The 24318-nt window shown below is 37.1% G+C and overlaps 1 protein-coding gene across 6 annotated transcripts in view; it reads left to right on the plus strand.

Moving 5' to 3' along the window:
• gab1 (GRB2-associated binding protein 1) overlaps window positions 1-24318 on the plus strand; it is a 46668-nt gene that overhangs the window by 16987 nt on the left and 5363 nt on the right. For 3 of the 6 annotated variants that reach the window (XM_055019864.1, XM_055019866.1, XM_055019865.1), the window contains exons 2-11: window positions 6445-6573; window positions 7654-7819; window positions 11943-12162; window positions 13520-13612; window positions 14688-15376; window positions 16288-16382; window positions 17805-18105; window positions 21216-21308; window positions 23558-23651; window positions 24084-24207. In XM_055019864.1, the coding sequence (XP_054875839.1) occupies window positions 6484-6573; window positions 7654-7819; window positions 11943-12162; window positions 13520-13612; window positions 14688-15376; window positions 16288-16382; window positions 17805-18105; window positions 21216-21308; window positions 23558-23651; window positions 24084-24207 (1965 nt within the window). In that variant the 5' untranslated portion in view covers window positions 6445-6483. Of the gene's footprint in view, window positions 1-1796; window positions 1833-6444; window positions 6574-7653; window positions 7820-11942; window positions 12163-13519; window positions 13613-14687; window positions 15377-16287; window positions 16383-17804; window positions 18106-21215; window positions 21309-23557; window positions 23652-24083; window positions 24208-24318 lie in introns of those variants that run through there. The other 3 variants (XM_055019867.1, XM_055019868.1, XM_055019869.1) reach the window with 3 other exon arrangements.

Raw genomic sequence — 24318 nt, forward strand, 5'->3', positions numbered from 1 at the left:
CACATATTATACTCAACTCCTTCATGCTTTTTTTTTGCTTGCACAAGTGAGTAGGGGCAGGCAATTCAGACATAACGTTTTATTGCAACACTTTGCGGTACCATTTTGATAATGATAAAAGTGGTAAGAACTATTTATTGCAACTTTTTTGGGCAACTGTATGACTATTACTGTGTGTCACAGCAATTACAGCCCCACATGTACAAATAATGCTCTGAAAAACATTCCCATTTATAATATGCTTCATTAGGACACCAATCTAGAAAAAGATAAAATCAGAGCTAAGAGTTTACTGTCCATTGAGCTTCTGAAAAAAATTACATTTAGTGACTCGATGACTAAAAAATTCAAGGGTTTTTGCATTTCTCTATGGTTTCTGAAAACCTTTGCTCCGCTATTGGTATTTTCAAATGGTAAACTACAGAAAAGCTCCAGTTTGCCATCCTTACTTCTTACTCATTGTTTGTTCTCCATCATTTTCTCTGACCTTTAATGCTTTCCAGGTAATCTTTATGAGCTCATCCACTATAGACTCCCTAATGGTTCCTTATCTTAAAGCCTTAATTGATGTTTCATTGCAGTAAAGACTTTGGTGGTGTGCTAACAACATAGTCTCATCGTCTGGGATTTTAGGAACTCCTGTCGATAAAATTGTGAAAGCCAAACACTCCTGGTTCACTTGGCACATGTAAAATGATTTTATGCAAGGCATGTCTGATATGAATGAAACAGAGAAGAAATTCTGTACAAGTTAATTGTTGGTCAGAACGATGAGTTGAATCTGTATATTTTTTCATGTGGGGTATTTCCCGACTTGCAAGGTTTGGATTCTGCATGAGTTCTCTCCATTTCCTTCCCAAAGTCCTGGTTTGGCATCTCTGGATCAGATTGAAGTTGGACAATGGACATTTATTGTATCGTTAATCAGAATATAGATGTATTATACCAACATTAAAATGCAGTTAGTGGTGGGCACTTATCTTGTTGTTTGTGATTTATCATGATAAATTTCTCATAAGACTGTTGATTTATTGTTGCGACAATAAATTCCAATTAATGATGTTTAAAACAAAAAAAACGGTTTTTTTTAAATATTGGTAAATCTGGCATAACACCTGTGTTACTGTCAAATATCAATATCAGTCCAATTTTTCATGTTAGAGCTTCTGTAGTTTAGAAAACTAACCTGTGAGAATAATAGCTCACTTTCTAAGTTAACCTGAAGAAAAATTATTCAAAGATCTGACATAATATTCAATTTAATAATAAAGAGGCATACTCACAAATATGCTTATAAAAATGTCTGTGATCCAGTCTTTAGTTTATGTATTCATCTTCAGTCAGTTTAATAGATGAATTCTCACCTTACCCCATACCTGTCTGGTGTGTGAGGGTCGGAACATGGTGCGTTAAATAATGAAACATAAATTATCGAAGCTTTGAGGCAGATAAATTTTCCTTGAGGAATTTTAATAATCGAGGTACTCAAATCATTCGAGGAATTGTTTCAGCCCTAGTTGCGTACATTAAAGCATCAATAAATATCAATGTTTTAAAATGCGAATATGTTGGAATACTGTGGATTACTGGTGAATGAGTCCATTAATTCCTGCTTTCTATATTTATCTACACATTTCCCGCTATTTGGAGCTGCTCAGGACTTTCTTTCATGCATATTCCGCCATTTCTTGTTGACGTACACGCCTCCGCTCCACCTTTGCCTTTTTCATGCTCTAGTGATCTTGGGTCAGGCCTCCTCTGACGGCAGCATGACTCCACTGGGTTGGCATCTCCTCTTAAGCCCTTCTGCTTTCTCCTCTGTCATCATGTTGGTAAGCCCCTCAATGCTCTCTCTGTCTGTCCCCCTTTTTGGCTGTGGAATATGGGAGGGATTAAATAGTGGGACATCTTCCTGTGTTTCATCCAATCAGGTGTGAAGAACAGGGGTGGCGGGCGGATGTTTAGGAAGGGTCGTTAGACACTGTGGTTATGCCAGTCCAGTATTGTCCCATTCTGTCCCAGACTGGGAACCATGAATGCTGAAGTCCTCAAAGCTAATGGGTCTTCTGTACATTTAAAACATTTGAATTTGACAGCCCATTTGGATAGGATGTGAATTTGTTCTATGGTATTTAGGACTCCTTTCTGACTCAGAACAATTTGGATTGGCTGCAATGGAATGAGCATATCTTGAATCAGGACTGCACTCTTCATTACATCCCTGAGATTTTTTGTGAGGTATGTGACAAGACAGAAATACTTGGTGTGTAAATACTTGAGAAGCTTAAACCATGATGTTGTGACCAATGTTTTTGATATTTTACCCCTTTTAAGTTTTTTAAAAAATGTACATTATTTCAACTTACCTGAAAATGTGTTTACTATAAAGCTGAATTGTTGCTAAAATCTGCTCCAACTGCTTTCATAGGTCTTTTATAGAGTTTCATCAATCCAGTTTTTGTCACCCAATACCAATATTGGTGGTATAGTATCAGCCATTACCTTCCTGATGCAGGAAAACAGTGCTGACTTAAAATGTTTCTATTTTTAAACACAGACATAAATGTACTGAATTACAAATTTATTTAATAACTGAACCAGTAGAGCACATTTAAATACACTAATAGTTTCACAAGGTTGGTCAACTGATTTCTTCAGTCAGTTCAATTAAGAGTAGATGTGGCCAATGTAGAATAAATAATAAAGGAACTGAAACTGACAAAGTCAAGACATAGAATTAGACTAAATCGATCTGTCCTGCATCGAGCTCATTTCTCTCTGATGCAATTTTTTATACAATTTTTTTTTAATCGGTCAATCATTCTGTGTTAAATTAGTTTTACACAAAAATATAATAACTAATTTTCTTAGAATCCCTTTTTTCATGATGATTATGATTTAGAATATTTCAGACAGTTTTCTTTATGTAGGAGCTCAACATTTACTCTCTTTTAAACAATACTTTAGTGATATCAGTTGTGCTATATAAACCTATTATCTTCTTTTGTCTATTTGCTATCTGTGCTTTCATCACACTTTTAACACTTTGATCTGTCATTTGTGTGGCTAACTATTACATTATCTTAAAAGTGAAAGATTTAGATTACATTAGACAACAATGTTTGCACGCAGTCTTTTGTGATCTGAACATTGCACACACTACAATGATATTCATTATTAATGATATACTGTCCAGCATTATGTGGTGTGCATTTGTATTCAGCTTCCTGTATTATAATGTCCCCAAATGAAATCCTGCACAACTTGTTGCTTTCTGAAGTCTGTGTGTAATTTAATCTGAGTATAAATGCAGCTATCTGTGAAGACCTCTTTAGTGAACAAAAAGATTAGCAATCGCATCCCAAACTGTTCAGGGTATTAAACTTGGTAGTGATGGTATAATGCTGTGGAACAGGGAAGCTGGATTAAAAAGGGAATATTTTTTTCTAATTTTATATATGTTGTTTTGACTAATTCATGTATGCTCAAGGTAAACTAAAATATATAAAAATACATTTGTTTGTTGGAAAGTCCTAGTCAAAGACCAGAACTTAACCCAATTAAGAATCTAGCTTCACTATATGGCAATAAAGAAATTGTTCAGATATCAGTTTATTCTATTTTCCACAGCCAAGTGTAAACATTTAGATTTTTTCTTGTAATTTGAAAAGAAAAATTGTTTCATTGCAGAGCGTTTGTTTTGTTTTTTTAGCAAACCCCATGCTCCTCATTTTGGGGATGTATGACTTTCCCCGTTGTCAACAATCATAGCCTGGGGAGGCTTGGCCAGGCTGTAACCTAAGCTCCTGGTCCTCTTGTTCCCCTCAGGGTAACATGACCCAGGATTGCTTTGTCACATGCTGGAGAGAGAGGTTCCCTCCCCACACCCACACTGCCTTTGTCCAACACAACACTGGCCGTCAGTTTAGCTTTTGCAATTAAATTCAACATTGAGGTGGCCGTGCCTCAGAGGCTCTGGGTTTAATAAGTTTAGACCTCATTTGGACTCTGTGGGTGTATTTGTGATTATACAACACAGGCTTTTTGACGTGAAATGTTTGAAACATGAACTGCGTGAGAGTGACGTGAATTACAGCTTACAGTTTAATATCCAAATCCTTCACATCTCTACAACTGTCTTCGTTTTGTTTGTGATGTGGAAAAGGCGGGTTATGTGTGTCGGTGTGGGACTTGGCCCAGTCACAAAGAGACACCCTGTGGACAGCAAACAGCTGAAAAATGACAAAAACAAACCAACATCGCTGTCTTCACATGGAAACAAAGCTTTCAGTTTGATTTGTTTAATCTGGGTTATTCTGCTCTTCTGTCTAATCTTTCAAGAAGTTGCTTATCAGCTGGGTCTCGACTGTATCTGAATTTTATGTGGTTCATACTACATCAGCCGACGACGAGGCATGTTCCAATAAATCAATTAATTGCAAGATAAATTAAAACTGAGCTTAATTTTGCAATTTTGTTTAGAGACATTATCCATTTTATATATGGTTTAAGTTGAATGTGTTTTTTATTTCCTTTTTATTTATTGTTTTTGGTTATGTTTTTACTTTGGACATTTAAAATATCTTCCAGCTCCCGTGGGAAGTATTTTATTTTACAAGATTAAAGTTTTATTAGTCTTTGAGAGGGCGAACTTGCATTATTATGCCATTATCAATAGATTACTTGAAAATGGTCTGAAAGCAACAATATTGTTATATAGTACAATAATTTCTGGGACAGTCTCTTGTCCAGCAAAATTTGCTATTGTGACAAGCCTTCTGATGACACATTAAAAAAAAAAGTTTCATCACAGTTTAACTTGCTCAAAAAAAATATTTCCACTACCAGAAATATAGAGTGCAGAAAAAAAAGAAGAGGGTGAGAAAAATGTGGCTAGGTTGCAACTCACTAATACAATAACAATTAGACTGAGATTGTGTTTGTTCCTGATATTGTGCAGCTGTAGCTCTTTGTGCAGTAAAACTACTGTGATATTTTTAATCTGATGCCAGTGATTTGTTTTGTAATAAGAGTAGCTGACACCAAAATCATCCCAGTGCTTTTTAATCTGTCACAGACATCAAATTGTGCAGTTTGTTTCAAGAATATTACCGCTCATAGTGGCAGCGTCTCAGAGCAGCTCTGTTATGGATCCTTCTGATTTGTTTTTCTTGAGACTTCGAGGCGTTTCTTTTTTGGACAGTTATTTTCTCTGGTTTTGGATGCAGTGCAGCTGGAAGTATTTTTGTTCTTTTTTATTTTGAGATGGTTAGTGTGACAACTTTGGGAGCAAGGTGTTTTTTGTTGTTGTTGTTGTTCAACAACTTGGAGAAGCTAATCTGAAATCTTAAATTATACCTGAACTATGACCCCAAATTGCTGAGGAGTTGAAAAGGTTTGATGAATGCAAACCTTTTCATTCTTAAAAATATTGTCATGGATGAAAAGGAAAAAGCAAAAACCAAATATAAAATTTACTATTGAGCTCTGATACCATATACTTGAAAATGTAATTTTCAATCATTTTGAAGAGCATAGAGAGAAGGAGAAAGTTCAAATCATCTCTTCAATCAATCATAACGGGCAACGATCTTATCCCCAAATCCAACGTCTCTCTGCCTGGCATTCTAACCATACAGCCCGACAGACTTTTAAAGAGGAGCTGCAAAAGCAAATGAGGTGGATTAGCAGAGCTTGCCAACAACTGATTGTTTCACCCAGAATATGTTACTGTACAGTCTCTGCTGCCAGAAATTGGGCATGTACCAATGTTCTTAAGTCAGATGTCTCTATAGATTTGTTGCAAAACTGACTGCTACTGGACATCCTTCCTGCTCACAGCAGCATACAAAACTCTGACGATACACTGATTCAAGTTACGACAACTTTTAATCTTCCTTTAGGATAAATAGTAGTTTTGAATGCATTTCAGTATTTATAATTTTGTTGTAGTGCTTAATTTCTTTGCTAGTATGAATTGGGTGTCCACTGTTGTCCATAAAACCTTTTTTATGGCGCACAGCCTGTGAAGTCACATATCTGTTCTCCTTTCGTCTGCTTTTCCTCTGTCTGCTGATTCTAAATTTAAACTTTAGTGAGCTGTGTTCTACTCTTTAATTCTGCAGAGGCTGCAAAATACGTTTGAATAAAATGAGCCAATTGCCCGTTTCTCTTTATAGATTTGGTTATTCACTTAAGTCAAAGTGCGACAGCCAACTATGTAGCTTTTGTTCTGGATAACCCAGACGCATAGTTCTGGTTGCGGGCCTCTTCCCTCTGGCGCTTGCTGTTCTCCAGTGAGGGCATTTTAGCTGGTGGAAAGGGCACACAAGCTATGCAGCCCAAAATAAGGCATTTGGTCATGCTGCGGTACTCTTGGAATGGCACGGTCATGGTGAGAACATGCATATAACCTTTGACCTCGTTTCTGTTCTCACCCTACAGGCATGGAAGAAGCGGTGGTTTATTCTTCGCAGTGGCCGAATGACAGGCGACCCAGATGTGCTGGAGTACTACAAGAATGACACTGCCAAGAAGCCCATTCGAGTGATCGACCTGAACTTATGTCAACAAGTAGGCTTCAGGAGGTTTTTTTCAAATTTTTCAAATCTTTAGGTTTATTCATGTTTGACATGTTCGAAGCAACAAGCAGTATTTTATCTCTGGGATGTTTGATTGGAGAATGCCAGAGAGTAGAAATAGTTGCACCTGAAATTATTCAGTCAATTATTTAATGTACTAGTACCTCTCAAAAATGTTGAATGTTTCCTAAATTTGCTATACCTCTTCCCAGTCATCTCGAAATTAAACAAATTTTATATGGAATTGTCACACAATATATTCTAAGCTGTTGTTTCTTGTAAATTTGATGGTTATGGCTTACAGATTATGGAAACACAAAAGTCTGTGTCTCAGAAAATTAGAATATTGTGAAAAAGGTCATTAATGAAATTTCATGGTGTCACAGCCTAGTCAGGTACTTAACTCAAAATGCCTGGAAAGGTTTTCTGAGTCTTTATAAGGTCTTTGACTCCGAGTCAGTAGGATACAAATCTTGTGAAAATTTTTATCCTTTTGGACGCATTTTCTGTTAATATGCATCCAAGCACATTAACAGAAAATTGAGTGGAAGGCAGAAGTGTGATCAGAAAAAGTGCACCGGCAATAGAGATACACCAATATGATTTTAATATCTGTAAGGGCAAATCTATTCAGTCTAATTTTATTATTTTTAAAACATTATATCTAGAATTTATAATTTCATTTTCTGAACCATTTGACAGAAGGTTTGTTGCAGTTTATTGTTTACACGTTTGACCAATCTTGTGAGCTTTTGGTTGTATCTTAATGTGCTGTTGGTGCAGCGTTATCAAATAAATAAGTCATTTCAGCACTGTATCTGATCTGTATCTATCCATATTAAGCCTCACACAATAACCGTAATAATTAATAGATTGCCAAAAATATCTTATAACCTGCTGCAAACATGTTTTATAGTCAGAAACCAGCTTCTAAAAATGTCCCTGAGGAATCTTGGGTTTATGTTCAACCACCGTTGTTTAAAAATCCCACCAGAGTTCAAGTCGGGCATCCAGTTGGGCTGTAGCTAATGATAACTGCCCAGATAAAAAGCTACTAAACTTATCGTTTCAGGTGGATGCTGGGCTGTCGTTCAGGAAGAAAGACTTGGAGAACAGCTTCATATTCGACATCAAGACGATCGACCGCGTTTTCTACCTGGTGGCCGACACCGAAGAAGACATGAATAAGTGGGTCCGCAACATCTGCGACATCTGTGGTTTTAACCCTACTGACGAGGGTAAGAATGACCGACAGAGCAGTGTGTTGTTTTATTTTATTTTTTTATTTTAGTCATGCCAGCTTTAAGAGTTTGCAGCCTTTCATCCAGACATTCATTTCGCAACATCATTGTTTTGACAAGCTTTTAAAACTTCACTTAATTTGTCCTGGATTAGGTTGAGTCAGCACATTGCCGTTATTGATTAGTTTTGATTCAGCCTTTATGTTGATTTTTCTGTATCTATTTGCTTATGGACACATTTTGCTCTCCAGATGTCTTGTTCTCTGTGACAGAGTTAGGTGAGTGAGCTGAATGTGCAGGAAAGTCTCTATTCAGCACAGTTCTTAGCCAAGGTCTAATGATCCATGTGCTGATCCATGTGTGCATCCAGGCTCATGTTACACTTGTTCCCAGTACTGGATAATCAAAGCATTGTGTGCCTGTAGGTCTTGCCGACTTTCTTTCGCTCCCGGCCTTTTATCTGGCTTTCTTTCCCTCCTGTTTGCCGACTCCTTTTTCTCTCTCTTGTCTCAGAGCCAAATTGCAATTTGTGCTATTTGCACCGTGCACTTAGCCGTCTCTCATTTCTCCTCCCCCGCTATTAAACTGGTGCAAATTTTACTGTGATTGCCACTGAAAACGAGTCCAGTAATTCAGACCATTAAGCTGCATTTTCATTTTGAATTTTTACAAATGAGTTACTGATTAGGCTGCTGCAAGGTCATCCTTGAAACCATGCTGCCAGTTCTGAGAAAACTAATAGACTTTAGCAAAACCCACTGCACAGATAGATATTGTTGCAGCTAGGCCTTTGCTGCGCTCATGAAAAAGCGTCCTTGGCTGTCTTTCTGCTTGCTTTTCTCTCCATGGGTGACCCAACTCCCACTCGAATGTGGCCAACCAACTTGTAAAGGGTTGTGTAGCTGAACAAATATTGGAGGAAAATAACATTTGCTGGGCGCGGGAAATGCAGGCTTACTGTAGAAGTTGCAAATATACAACAAAGATGTTTCTGATTTTCCTCTAAAGATTCAAAACTTAAAATTGTATGTGACAAAAAACAGAAGAAGATTCCAGCAAGGCCGATGTTTAGACTTTAAATGATCTTATATGCAGTTATAGCACCTTGTAAAAGTATTCACACCCCCTTTTAACTTTTTCCTATATCATCACATTTAATCAAACAGCTAAATTCTTATAATTGGGGCTGAAATGATTAATCAGCTTACTCTTGATAAATTGACAAAACTAATTTAGTAAATGATTAATCGATATGAGGTCAAGTTGAAAGTTTTGAGCGTTTTAGATGTTGATATTTAGGTGCAGATACATTCTTTGATAGAAATGATAAAGGGTTCACTAAAGGAATGCTGTTATTGGATTTTAGGCGAGAAAATGTTTATTTCCTTACTTAAAAAATAAATTAAATTATTTATTTGCACATTTCAGTGTATTTATAATATTGAATTTAAAAAGGGGCTTTGGTGTTCAACAAAAAATCCACAGAATGTAAAGATTTTACCCAATTAATTGTCAAAATAATTGAAAGATTGCTAGATTTACTAAAATAATTATCCTGTTTTACTCCCACTGCTTGTGTCTGCAGCAACGCTCCTGAGATGAGTTTTTAGTTGCACAGTAACTGAATACGGTTTAAAATATAGTAAGTTAGTAGTAATTATACTATACTGGTTAGATGAGATACCAATAATTAATCAGTAAGTTTATATCATAAAACATGACCTGAACATCTCTGTATGGAAAATATCTAAACGTTTTCCATGCACAAATGTATGCATCTCATAAATTTTTCTATGAGTTACCCTGTTACTTTACTCAGCTTTGTCAAACACTTTGAATCCAAATGATTCCACACTTTTTCTTTTTATCTGTAAAAAATTTAAACCATTCACTTTACAATAATGTTCTGCTTTGTGTCGGTTTGTCAAATAAAATGCATTAGAGTGTCTTGCTGACAAAATGTAGAAACATTTTGAGGGTGTGAATTCTTTGCAAGATGCTGTAGAAATAAACTCTGGGACCTTGTTTGTGTGAACAAAAACACAAACCAATTGAAAAATGAAGAATGGCAAAATATTTATCAGCATATGTTTTCTTTCAGTGCAACTCAGCAGTGAGCTGAAGCAGGAGGCTTTGAAAGAAGAATTTGAAAACTTGCTGAGCGACAAAGCAAAGACCTTGATGAAATGGCATCTTAGAATATATTCAAGCTGAACTTGTATGAATAAAGCTTTTGATTTGTCCCTTTATGTTCATGCTGTAAATGAAACAAAAGCTGTGAATGCTTCTTGATGAGGCCCTTTGAATATAAATTCACAGAACCGCCACACTTGACTTACGTCTGATAGCAGCTGTTTGCATCCATGTTCCTCTCCTCATGATCAGTTTTAATTATGAGTTTGCAAGAGTTTTTATTTAGGTGCGAGGCATGAAATCATGTGCTTCGGTGCTTTCTCACATTAATCGAGAAGGTGTTTGTTACTGTTTACCACCTTTGACCAGAGCTTCAGTTCTAAGCTTATATTTGATGAGAATGTAAAGAAATACATGGGTAGTTTTTCTCCAGTGTCAGCTTACGTGCAGTACATGTGGCCTTCATGTTCAGACAGCATTCAGATTAAAATTTGATACAGTTCAGCTCAAAATGTTTCTGACTGAGGGGTCGTATTGAAAGTGCGAGGATGTGTTGCTAGGAAACAGCTTGCGTGTGTATTTCATCCCAGCTAATTGTTTTGCTTCATGTCTAACTTCATTAGTCACCTGCAAGACCTGCTGAGTCTCAGTGAGAATCGTTCTCACCCTTTGTTCTGCCTCTTCTACCTATTAGTTTTCTCCTGAAAACTTTTAACTTTACTACCTCCCTGAAGCCTTTGAAATGTGATTATTTTTTTTATAGGTTATAAATGAAGATATTGAAATGTTAAATTCCCCAATCTGCTTCATAATAATTATGTCAGATCCACCAAAGGAATCAAATAAATAAACAATTCAATTAATTTGTAAAAAATGTGCATCTAAAGACATAATGAAACTTAAACATTCAGAGGTTTACATGATTTTAAGAGGAAGGATTTTAAACTTTTAAATAAAACAGGGAGCCAGCAAAGAGAAGTTAAAATAGGAGAAATATAATCTTGGATTGTTTTCATCAGAATTCCTCCTGCAGTATTTCAATTGCTTGTTTCTTTACAGAAACTCATTTGAACTCTTTATCAAAAGAAAACGGCATAACTCTGTTACCATTGGAATGATGATAATCAGCACAACATAATTCATTTGAAATGGAATTGCATTCTGTTACTGGATAATGCTCCTCTTCTGTAACACATCCTCGCACTGAAATGCAAATGTGTAGAAACAAGAATTTCCATTTAACAGGGATAGTTTACAAAAAATGTTTGACAAATTGGAGGTTATTTGTACATGGTCTTGCTGAATTATTTGTTTAAATAAAAAATATTTACTCATGACATCATTGCTTTACAATAAGCTTGTTAACGAATACCATTTCCAGCACTACTGTCTCAGCCCACTGACTCCTCTAGGGAGTTTTAAAAGTTGTTAAATTTGACATTTTTATTTCTGGATATGTCATTAATAATAATGTAATCAAGATGAGATAAAGAAATTGTATTCATATGAGTAACTTTAGTGCTCTCAGGCCTGTCTGCTGTGATAAATCCTTTGGTAGCTCAGTTTCATGAGCAGGAGAAACCCATTAGTGAGTGACACAACTCTCCAGTTTGTTAGTTTTGCATTCAAACATGCCTGATGTTGATGTTAAGGCTCATAATTTCCTGTTAAAACAACACGCTCTTTTACAAATAAAGCAAATAAAGGGAAAATTACTTTCGTGCTTTGTAGCATGTTGTGGACAGAATAATTTGTGACGCATTAATTATATATTACGGGTTACAACCATGAAAATACGGACATTTTGCATCTTTCTCTATTGACTTTTACATCCTTGGCTTTAAATACACAATTTATTCATGCTGGCTTTTTTTGTTGTTGTCTTGCTTACTGTTTGTACCACAACAAATTTTACATTCTCTGATTGTTGTTCTGAATAAGATGAATTTCCAATCATAGTTAAGCACAGCTTTCTTTTTTCCTGCAGATAATTCAAAAAATCTTCAGCCGTCAGGCGCTGTCGTGGACACCCCTCCACACCCATCTTTAGTTCATGTGGTTGGCCCGGTACCGTCGTTGCTGGGCGTCGTCCCTCCTCCATACCAGCCGGTCAGCGTGCGACACCTAGACTCTCAGTCCAGTTCAGAGGACCCGCAGGATTACCTGTGGCTCGCCAACTGTGAGAGCAAAAAACCTGAAACCCACAGGTGACGCTGATTGTCTAAACGTTTGATTTTGATTTATTTCAAACAGGTTTATAAAAACAAGAAAGCAAGCGATCAGTAGGACAGAGAAAATATCTGCATTCATAACCAAGAACAAAATAATTTGTTTACCAATGATTTTCTGTTTGAAAAGGAGTAGGAAGAAGTGAACACTTATTTAATCTGACCCTTTATCTCAGTTTAATGAAAGATATTACTTACTGTCTCAATAATGTCAATTTATTTAAAAATAAAAACTATGTCATAATATTTATGTGCTTTTTCAATGCAAGCTAAAGAGACAACAGATAAATTATATTACATAGACAAAATGATTATAAACTAACTCTCATAAGACAAGACAATCTATGGATAATAATAATAATATCAACAATAACAATTGTAAATAACAAGGCATGCAGTGTCAAAACAATTACCACTCTGGCCAATGTTCATTGATAAATTCTTTATCCATTCTGAAACAATAAATAAAAGGTAGTAAGTGTGTGTGTGTGGGTGTGTGTGTGTGTGTGTGTGTGTGTGTGTGTGTGTGTGTGTGTGGGTGGGTGTGTGAGACGCCTCTACAGGTCTTGGAATTATGGAAAAGTCAGAATTTGGAAATATAATATTAATTTTTTTCTACCTTATTTATTCCATTTTCCATCAAGTTAAACTCAGAATTTCTTTAAAAACAAAATGTGTACTATTCCTGCACTTTAATGCAATTCAAAACATTTTAAAAACATAAAAAATGTAATATGAATGTGATTTACTTAAAATAAAAAACTAACCCATCATCACATTGCTTCTAAAATAACAGTGATTGTTACAATTGTAACAAGACCCTTCATACCTATTATGTATTTTGATTTTTAAACTACAAGAAAGTATGAAATCAACTCCCACTAAATTTAGTATTGAATATTATATGCTAATGCTGCTGAAAACCCTGAAATCAACCCACTTGTAGCTTGACAATGGTTGTTTTAAAACAATCTTGCACAAATAAGAGTGGTGGCTGTGTTTGCTTTTTAACTTCAGCTACTTTTGTTGCTCTTGTAAACAATTGAAAATGTTTTTGCCTTTTTTAAGTCAGACAAATAACTACACTTTCTCTGGCATCTCATTCAAGCAAGGTGACAGACAGTAAGACAAAAATATTTTTTAATTTTGAAACTATCCCTTTTCTTGTCTAGAATATTTTTTAACTGGAACAAAAAAACCTAGAAATTTGGAATATATTAGAAATATATTTAAAAAATCCATCTGAATTATTCAATGTAAGGTTAACCTTTAACCCTTTCAGTTTTCTAACTTCACTGCTGCTCTCTTCCTCCTTCCTGCCGGATGGTGTTTGTAGCTCAGTGGGCTGTCAGGCCCCACTGGAGGGCTATCAGGAATATTTGCTCCTGGAGGAGTGTGAGAGCAGGACTCTACCTCCACAGACTAGTGTGTGAGTGGCCAGAACCCGATTGGACCTGCCTGCCTGTGTGGAGTGCAGAACGTTTGTGAATCACAGGAATGCAAATCACTTTGTTCATCACTCTAAATGTAAATGGGTGATATTAATGCTGGATTTTGAGACGTTTTTCTTATTGTGTTTTTATAACCCTCTTTGAGATTAAAATGTTCTCAACTTGTTTTTGCCTGCATATTAAGCTACCCAGGGTTTTTTCCCCATTACTTTTGTTCACTGCACGGTAACCACGCATTCTTAAAAAGTCTTAAATTCATTTATGTAAAATTAAGGGCTTAAATATTGTAATGGCAGGACAAAATAAAAATATTTTTGACTTTATTCTGTGACTGAAGGCAATTCAGGCTACTGCTAACTAGCTGCTAATAGCCTTTTGCTAACTAGCTGCTAATAGCCTTTTGCTAACTAGCTGCTAATAGCCTTTTGCTAGCTAGCTAGTTAGCTTTTTCCCCGTATGTCATGGTTAAGTGCACATTTACTGCCAGAATGGCAATTAATGTCTTGAACCGAAGTTTTGTTTCCGTCTTTGTTTTTTTATTTCTAAGGGCCAGAATATTACAGACAAATGAACAAGCCTCTTCAATCAAAAAGAGAATTTTAGTGATAATAAAAAAACCCCACTTTTTACCTAAATAAAACTTAGGCTTTTTACCAGAGTAAAAAGTTTACTACAATACAAATAATACTAAAAAAGCAGAATAAAAATAAGAATTACTACATCGGTGCCTTCATATTTGATCATCTACGAGCCAAAATATTTAGTTTGTTTATAATGTTTAAAAGACTGATTTGTTCTTAGTTTAAATTGTTAATAGGAATGTCATATCTGTTGTGATACACCTCTTAAATGTAATTTATAATGGTCTTAAAAAGACTTAAATTTGAGTTGCAGAAACCCTGCTGTGATCCACAAAGTAATGCTAATATAATAAAAGTTGCCAAAGTAGTTGATATAGATTTGTCATTAACTGTGCCTGCCGGAGTGGTGTGGAGGTTTTCTGTGACTGTGTGGGTTTTCTGCTCTTCTAAGTGAAGTGTGTTCTGTTCTCAGAGCCCAGGCAGAGTGCTCCAAGTCTACCTCTTCAGAGACGGACCTGAATGACAACCTCCCATCCCACCGCACACCCCCATCCGCCACCTCCTTACCCAAACATACCTCGCACAACGGCTTCTTCCTGCAGCACCAGCCTCCAGCTTCTGCTCCTTCCTTCTACGACTCGCCTCCCTCACGCGGCACCTCCACCTCGTCCGACGCTGGCATCTATCACCTCCCTCGCAGCTACTCGCAGGACACGGTGCTGCTCCCGAAGTCTGCCACCTCCCTGCCGGCCAACCCGGACGGCGGGGACGAATCTGGACTCTACGTCTTCAACATACCATTGAGGAAGACGTCAGTCGTGGAGTCGCACATGCGGAATCTTTCCGTCAGCTACGACATCCCTCCCACACCCGGCGCCAACTCCACCTACCAGGTCCCCCGCACGATGTCAACGTCGACGGGTGTCGGAGGCTCGGAGGGTGGGGGCGATGTCGTCCCCCCTCCCAGACCGCCCAAACCTTCACTCAGCTCCACCTCAGGGCTCCCGCCGCCCCCTGCAGAGCGCTCGCCTACGGACACCTACTGCGTGCCTCGCTCGGCCTCGGAGACGGACGGAAATTACTGCGTGCCGACGGGCGCCGGGAGCAAGACTCTACGCAGCAACACGATCGGCACGATGGACTGTTCACGGCTCCGCAAAGGTTTGTGCTGAAGGTCTTACAAAACGTATTTACAGCCCTTTTGCACATTTAGATATTTAACAACCACATTTTTTATATTTTACAGGAATTGCAATAGGGATGTGCCAATCCTTCTTTTTTTACTTTATGTTTTAGTAGTTAAGAAACAAAATTAGAAAAGTCCATCAAAATAGGAGATTGTTATTGGATATGATAGAGTTTTGTTATAAGCCACTTATGGAGAAAAGTTTGGGTTTTTTTAAACAGAGAAGCAAATGAAAGGAACTTTCATTAAAACAGAGCAAAAACATTTACCACTCATTGTTCCCCCTAGTGGTGAAAAAAGTCAGTGTGAAAGTTTAATCCAAGGCTATTTCAGTAAAATTTTGTAAGAAACTTTGGAGAGAGCAGAAAAATATCCTGGATTTGTCAAGTTTTTAAATTTATGTAACCGAAGCTACAAGCATGTTTTCTTACATGTGACTGAGCCAAGAAATTATTTCCAAAATGATTCTCTACTTTTTGTTTCTTTATCTACTGACAAAGGAACCAAAGTATATATATAAACTGCTTCCTTAAAAAAAGGTATTCCCAGCATGTGTCCCAGTAACTGTGACAGTGGTAAGTCTGTTAATAATTAATAAAGATTTTCTTCACACTAAATTCGATTCAAAAATTTTTAATGAGATAAAATGGTTTTTATGGATTTTATATGTCTTCACCTTTGAAAACCATAAATACAGACACCACTTGAAATGCTTGTTCACTTCTTCACTTACTGTAACTATTATTTAAAGCTGGATCTCTTGATTGTCTTTTAAGCATTTCCTTACTTAAAAACATGGATGAGAATGCTAATACTGTGTTTAGGGCAGACTAGTAATAACGGACATATTTTACCCTTTGTTTTCTTTTTTGTTTTTTTTTTACAGATTTTGGATCACAGGACTTCTATGACATTCCCAGATCATTCTCCTCAGACAAAAGCTGTTCGTTTGATTTCAACGAAAGCTTCAACAGCTACTTTGTAAGTGTTTCTCATAGAGATATTAGTTCATTCGACTTTTATAGAAAACGAAGGTTGTGGCTTACAGCAAAGCATTCAAGGCTCCACATTTCATTGTCCTATACATGTGAAAGCACATCAGCTCATGTAACATTTTCTAATTTTTTCCTCATTGTCCAAAAAACACAAACCAACAATAATTTTCCTACCACTTTTGGCTACTGCTGAAAAATCACATCCTCGCGAAAAACATTTTTAGCGAAAAACTTTTTTTTTTTCAAAATTGCATCGTTTCCATAAACCAATTTTATTTTTGTAGTTTCAATTCGTGCAATTTTATGGTTAATGGAAACACAGTTGGAGTAATGTGACTTGAATCCTCTGCCCCTAAAGGTCAATCTTGCTTTCATCAGGACATAAGATGATGCACCTTTTTTCTTTAGGCCAGTTAATGTCCACCATGACAAGCTTTAACTTCAGCATTTTTTTAAAATGTGACTTTGTGGGATTCTTCTAACTGTTTCAGGACTCACAGGTAACTGTAGATCTTCTTTTATCGCCTGGAGCTGATCATTGGCTAAGTATTTGCCATTTTGGCTCTTATTTGATCCACGGGTTTTCTGTTCCCATCAACGTCCTTCTGGCTTTGGTTTTCATTCTAAAGCATTTGGGATAATTTTTCCAAGAAGTTGATCATTTTCACCTTTTTTGTTTGTTTGTTTGTTGTTGTTTTTTAATGTTTTCCCCTTTCAAATCGACATTTTGATCAAGTTGTGCTGTTCTGAATAATATCTGGAGCAAACCATTTTCAGAGGAACTCAAACTGTTTGAGTTCTTTAGTTCACATGTGGACATCACTATTTAAACAAAAATTATGAAATCACTCACAATCAGGAGAAAGCATGTAATCAATATTTCTACTTTACAGATGGTAAATGTTGGCCTGGTATAAATATAATTCCTACTAAAGACAATGATTGCTCTGATTGGTTGAACACAACTCTATAAATCTCTGAAAGAATCATCCAATAATGCACTTACTTTATATTCACAGAGGTAGGCCCGTCACAATAAATTTTGCTGGACGATAAATTCTCTCTGAAGTTATTGTGATAAACTGTAATATTTTTCTTTTCAGACCATTTTCAAGTAACCTAATGGCAATGGCAGAATAATGCAAGAACTCTCAAAAAACTTAACATTTTAATGAGTATTCAACAGTGGAACTGGAGCACTTTTTAAAAATCCCAAATAAATAAAGAAAACAACAGAAACAGCAAATACAATAAACGTCTGTAAGTCTTTAGAAAGACGATAAATTATGCTTGTTTTAATTGCGACAGGCCTACGCAGAGGTAGCAGGGTCTCTGAGCTGGTTTCTGATTGCTCTGACTCAAGATGTGAACTTTGTCTCAAAAGTCACATCTGTTTTCCACTCCTCAGAAGAGCAAAGGGATGATGCCACTGAGCAGCCACTCTATGGAGGAGGTGGAGCAGAACTACGTCCCCATGAGCGCCAATTCGCCGTCGCATCACCACTCGGGCAGTTTGTCTGAGCCGATGCACGATACGAACTATGTCCCCATGACTCCCAGCACCATGGAGTTCTCCTCCCTGGGAAAGCAGGTGCCCCCGCCCGCCCACATGGGCTTCCGCTCCAGCCCGAAGACCCCACCCCGACGGCCGGTGCCCAACGAGTGCCAGCCCCCGCCTGTGGACCGAAACCTCAAGCCTGATCGTAAAGGTGAGACCTCAGCCTGTGTGCATGCACTCGTAGTTGTGATTTCTTCTGGATGTTGTTGCTTCATAGCTGTTTATGAAACTAACACTACAGCTGGTAATGCTTTGTGTCACACTCAGCTGCTGATTCATGGTCACAGAACTGTCTAATAAATAGAGATGCACCAATCTGATATTCTGTATATGTATCTGTACCGATATTAGAGAACACATCTAGATCAGAACAATGTGCCTGATCCGCAAGGGCAGATCTATTCGGTCTAATTCTACGCCTTGTACTCTGAGCGATATAAGGATTTATTATTTATTTTAAGTTGTATTAAGAATTCATAATGGCATTTTATTAACAATTTGAAGAGGTTTGTTGCAGTTTATTTTTACAAGTTTGACCAAGGTAGCCAACCTATTTTCGTCAGTTTCTGTTTCTTTATTATCTATATTTCATTTGCTATTATACGCCTATTTGCACTGACTGAACAAATTGAAGTTTTATTTCTAGATGTTTAGCCAAGCTTGCGAAGCTATTGGTGTATTTTCAGTGTGCAGAGTTATCAAATAAGTTTGTAATTGAGCACATTTCTGTCTGTGTCTTTAAAAAAACATTTTAAGTGAATTTAGCACTGCAGTATATTAAACCTCAGATATCGGTATCGGAAATGAAAAAAATGGATCGGTGCATCCCTACTTCTAACTTTCACAGTAAAGTCATCTTTGCTCTGCAGATGTTGTTGGTAGGAAGAGAAATACCTCACTTTGTGCGTCTGGTTTATTAAATACCAACTTCTTCTTCTGCATGCATGTCCCCAAGCAGGCTGGTGAATTACTTTCCTGCTAGCCACATCTTTTTAATAAAGTTTTAACCCCTTGTCAAAAGCTCAATACACTCAAGCTTCTGAGAGACCCTGCAAGGCACTTTTTAGAAGGCTTGTTATAATGCCAAGAAGCAACCAATGGCTGGAGAGATCACATCCATCCTCTTTTGTTCTCTTCATTTCAATGGAGACCTTTGATTAGACCTGATAGCGAAGGGGATTCTGCCTCTGGGAACAGCGAAGGAGAGAGCAATGAAGGGAAGAAGAGACAAAGTGAATTGAAGACTGACAGAGAACATCACATAAGCCTAATCAAAAGCTTGGCTGTAATTGTCACAGCTGAATATTAGGCTGGTTCATGCCAGCTAACGCTTCCCAATTAGGAGTTTTTCCTTTCTTATGCTCTTTGAACCAGACAGCCCAACACTTCAAGGGGGATGTGACAAGGTAAAGTCATTAAGTAAGAAAAGTATTTTATGCTCCAAATAATTTAATGCTTCAGCTCCACAGCTGTGAGATGATCAGATTTTACTGAAAAGATAACTTTTACAGTATTTTTTTTCAGTATTTTATGATAAAATTCACTTGTTGCTACTTTATTTTGCTACTAACATCTCAGAAAAATCCTGAAATATGCAGAACACATTGTCAAAGTTTGTACATATACCTTTTTATTATGCATGCACATGCAAAAATTAGCATTTAAAAAGTAACATTTCTCAATGAGAGGGTGAAAAGGAGATATTATTTCAGTATTTCTTTGTGTAAAATATACAAAAATAAAGTTCACTGGAAAACTTTTTACAAATAATCTGTTATAATTGAACATATTAAGTTTTCCATTACAGGTGTCATCAAAAAATAATAGAAATAGGTAATGATCATTTTTATGTCTTTTTGACTAAAGTAGATTTTAATCTTGTACTTTTTGCTTTTTCAAATATCTTAAGCTGCAAAAACTAATTGATAAATGATCGTATTTGAAGTAGTTGCATCTGATTAGAAAAAGCACAGCAAAATGAAATGTTCTAAATAAAATTACAATACACATAATATGTTCAACTCTTTCAGCCAGAGTAAGATTGATTGTTACATTTCTGTTTTACATAAAAACAACAATTAGTCCTATTGGAACATTTTTGAGTGATGTTTTTACTCAACATCACACAGAGAAACTCATACTGACCCATGCTTATTAGTAATCGACTTCCTGTTTTTCTGGGTTATAATTGTGATGTGACTCAGTAATGTTTTTCTGAAGCACTCCTCAAAACTGGAAAAACTGGAGAGAGCATGGCATTATAGAAGCAGATATCTGTTGCTCATCCAAATGTGTCCGTATCTAAAGTAAGAGCTGAACAAACAGTCAGAAATCAACAAAAATCCACATTTATGTTAGGGTTGCCACAAAAGTTTTGGATTGAACATATTTTCAAAGATTTTTTTTTTCTTAAGTCCAAAATATATATATTTTTGTGCAGTTTTGTCTTGGTTATTGCTCTGAATACGTTTTTCTTGGAGATAGTGGCTTCTTTTTTTTGAGATGTTATAATCTAGTTATTGATTAATCTATGCCTAAATTAGTTGTTTATTTCAACAATTGATTAATACAATTAGTTGTTTCAGCTATAAATATATTCATATTAGACACAAGGCTTAAACAAGTTTACTGATGCATTTATTCGGGCGTTGAGCATAAAAATACCAGCTTAAATTCTTACTGGTTATTATAATTTTATTATCAGCCAGGAGAATTTCTAGAAATTCCCACCTGTCCATTTATCCTCCTTTCTCCAAGGATTCAACAGGAATTCAGTGCCAGCGTTATTCCTATGTCATTCCATCAAAAATATTTGAAACTGTAGCTCTGTCTAAATCACCCCACCCTTCCAAAAATGTTCTACTCGGTCTGTTGAAGTGAAATCCTCCTAGTTTCCTAACATTGCACTTCGCCCTGCTGCAGATCTGTGTGTCTCAACATGACCTGATTTCTCTGTGTACTCGTCCACACAGCCAATCGTGCATGCACAGCTGTGATGTCAGTCTTTGTGTGGGAAGCCGTGCTGCATGGAGTGAATTGCATGTTGGGTAGTTTGGTCCCGCTGTTGTCATGACAATCGCTCTCTTGATTTGTGCTGCTGGAAAATACATAAGTAAATGGTTGTGAGTGAGGGTGAAGCTTCACTGTGCAGCAATATTATGTCTTTTGTTTTGCATGGCAGAGTATTTCTTGCTTTAGGGCTTAATTGTTGTGATCACCCCCTTTTTTATATAATGAGCAAAGTCTTCTTTCACCAATCAGGTCAGAGTCCTAAAATAATAAGAGCAAAGGTTGTCGGTTTAGAGCGAACCGACTCTCAAACCGTAGGTGAATTCCCGAGGGGACGACGCAAGGGTACGTACACCCCATCGAACTGTTTGTGTGTCTGAAACTTGTTTGACCTCTGCATACAGCACTTCATCCATCTGCATGCTTTTAGAGTTAAATTATGGGAACTTTCCTCTTTTCATGTAGGGGTTTGATTCAGAGAAATGTCACTTTGACTGAATTAATCCAGTCCAACTTAAAATGTTTGCAGGATATTCTTGGAATGTGGTTTTCATTCACTTTGGATTTCATGTGTTCCACAAAATACTCCCTAGCATTACTTGTTGGCACAATCAAATACTAACATTTAAATTTTTTTTTTACATTTTTGTTGATACAAAACACATTAACAGCCAACATTCTGATTTTTATTGGCACTAAAAAACATGTATGCTTTTGGAAAATAACAGATAGTTCTGCAGGAGGAAATTGAACAAAGATATGATCTTAGAGAGGCAGCCGTGCATGACCCTTCATTTTCACTCACATGCCTTTATGTACATGGTTTCTATTCCACCATAGAGAGTGAGAGTAAAATGTTATGATCTGATCATATCTGATTTACTTTGAAATTATGTAATCAGACTCAAAAAAAATATACTAATGTGCAAATTGTGGTAAAATGGAAAAAATTGAAAACATTACAAAATAAATTTTAAGCAGAAGAAACAAGACATTAGAATAATGTTTGAAGACAACAAGAGGTCTCACTTTGACATAAATTGGAGGGCTGTGTCTGGTTTATTTCTGGTTATAACATGTTTGTACTTCATGGAGTGAAGTTATTTGCACTGGGTCAAGTTTAGAGAAACTTTACTCCAAGAGTAGCGAAACTTTAGAATATTTCTCAAGTAAATATGAAATATGTGGTGCTGTAACTCTGTGCTCCCCAACCCTTTTGTCATCGCTGTATAAAATCGGGCATATTCAACATGTTTGATTGTCTTGGTCCTTTAAAGCACGGGGGGATCCCAAAGAGCTGACGTGGCGCCACCGAGAGTCTGGATTAGTGCATAATGCAGCACAAAGAGCGGCTGCTCCCGCAGTCTTTCATTCATCGTTTTTTTCTTTTTGTTACGTCTTTTATCGCTCAAAATGAGTCCATGTGTTTGTCACTCTAAATTCATGTTCATAAGTGGAATCGGTTCTTGTGTGGTGTGTTGCTCCTGCCGTGTGGTTGGACACACGAACCGATCGAACCTGTTGGACTTTTATCGGTTCTGGTCATGTGTGGTGACAGAGATTTGGAAAATCTGCCGACAATTCTTAAATCAGACCTAAAACTCATAAGCTCCACTCCTCTCATCTCCTCTCAACCAATGCCCTAAGGCTCTCTGACTCTGTCGCTATGGTAACGTTTACATATCCCTTCAAAATAAGATACAGATGCGCCACAAAAACGAACATTTTACTTTTGTGAAAATTTTAAATCATGATAATGTCAAATTTTTGGGAGCCCTGCAGTTGTTTCTCTGCAACAAGTGAAGGGAAGCAGTAACTCCCAGCGTGATGCACAGGGGATTCATGGTCTCTAAGCAGTGAAGCAGTTTGAAGATTCGTTGCCTCGTTAGCAGCTGGTCACCATATCATGCAGAGCAGCGTGGACTGTGGGAACCACCCACCTGGATGAATCCATTGTCCTGTCTCTGGGCCTTTTCCCCTTTGCAAAGAAACTTTCCAAAGACATTTGATTATTCATTACTCATTTTGTTACTTGTGGGCTCAATGGTGGCGCACAAGACGTAACGGAGAGAATCGGGTTAAAGGATTTTCGATGCTTCTCCAGATTCACATAAAACAGAAATATTAAATTTTATGTTGTGAGGCCGGTACCATTTGGTCCGTACCGGTTCGCGGCCTGGGGGATGGGGACCACTGCTGTAACGAACTCCTGAAAGTACTTCTTGGAAAAAAACGTGACTCAAGTAAATGTTGCTGCTGACATTTACCCTCTACAGAGCTAATTCCAATGTATTGTAATTTGACATTTCTTTTACTATGATGACAAAAAAAAAGAAGAAAGGTAATCTTTTAATGAATATGTATGCAATATTTCATACATTTATACTGTGATGCAGATTGCAAACAGATATACCTCTGCTCTAATTAAACGGTCCTTCAGCAAAGCTTTAGTTTAAGGGGGTGTACTATGATACATTTTACATTCCTCCACTATTTTATTCCCTTTCCTGATGTGGGAAACTGTTACCATAATTTGTTTTCGTGCTGGATTGATGAGGAGCAGGGACTGAAAAGTGTGCACTTGTTTGGTTTAGGAAGACCGGCACCATTAGAGATCAAACCACTGCCAGAATGGGAGGAGCCCTGCACACCTGTCCGCTCACCTGTCACACGCTCATTTGCTAGAGAGTAAGTACCTAAGATGTTTGACATTACTGTTGTTTTTTTGTTGTTTTTTTACATAGTTTCACATTTTGCTAACACCAAAGGGCATGTTCTCACTGCTCTGCTCTCTTCAGAGCCACTCTATCACCAAAACTTTAAGAAAACATTTCATCCATCTTACTTTTTATGCTGCTAACACAGAATCCAGCTTCTGTGAGTTAAACAGGGCCTGGTGAGAATGTGCCCTTTTATTTTAGTGGATCGCTAAAGAAGTAAACTAACACTTCATGCATTACTATAGTTTGACCAAAGTAGTGCTGCTCATACAAACAGGATCCTGGATCTGCCTCCAAGCTGCTTCACACTGACGTCAGTCAGAGATGAGGTCTACTTCTGTGCTTTTATTTGGTGCATTTTCTTCAAAGTTGGTGTGTAAACATTGTGAATGCTGCCCAGTCTCTCTAGGTTTCCAATGCCGGCGAGACCCTCGTCAGTGCATAGCACGGCCTCCAGCACTGACTCCGAGGACATTGCAGAGAATTATGTAGAAATGGACCCTAATTTACCCACAGACGAACCAGTATGTAACACACATCTATTCTCTGAATCGAAAAAACGTGCATTAGAAGTTTTGCTTTGAATAAACTTTTAATTATAAAATCTGCAGAAAATTTTGCTTTTTATTGTTTAT

Source organism: Poeciliopsis prolifica, unplaced genomic scaffold (genome assembly GCF_027474105.1).
Source record: "Poeciliopsis prolifica strain line A6 unplaced genomic scaffold, Auburn_PproV2 SCAFFOLD064, whole genome shotgun sequence".
NCBI lineage: Eukaryota > Metazoa > Chordata > Actinopteri > Cyprinodontiformes > Poeciliidae > Poeciliopsis > Poeciliopsis prolifica.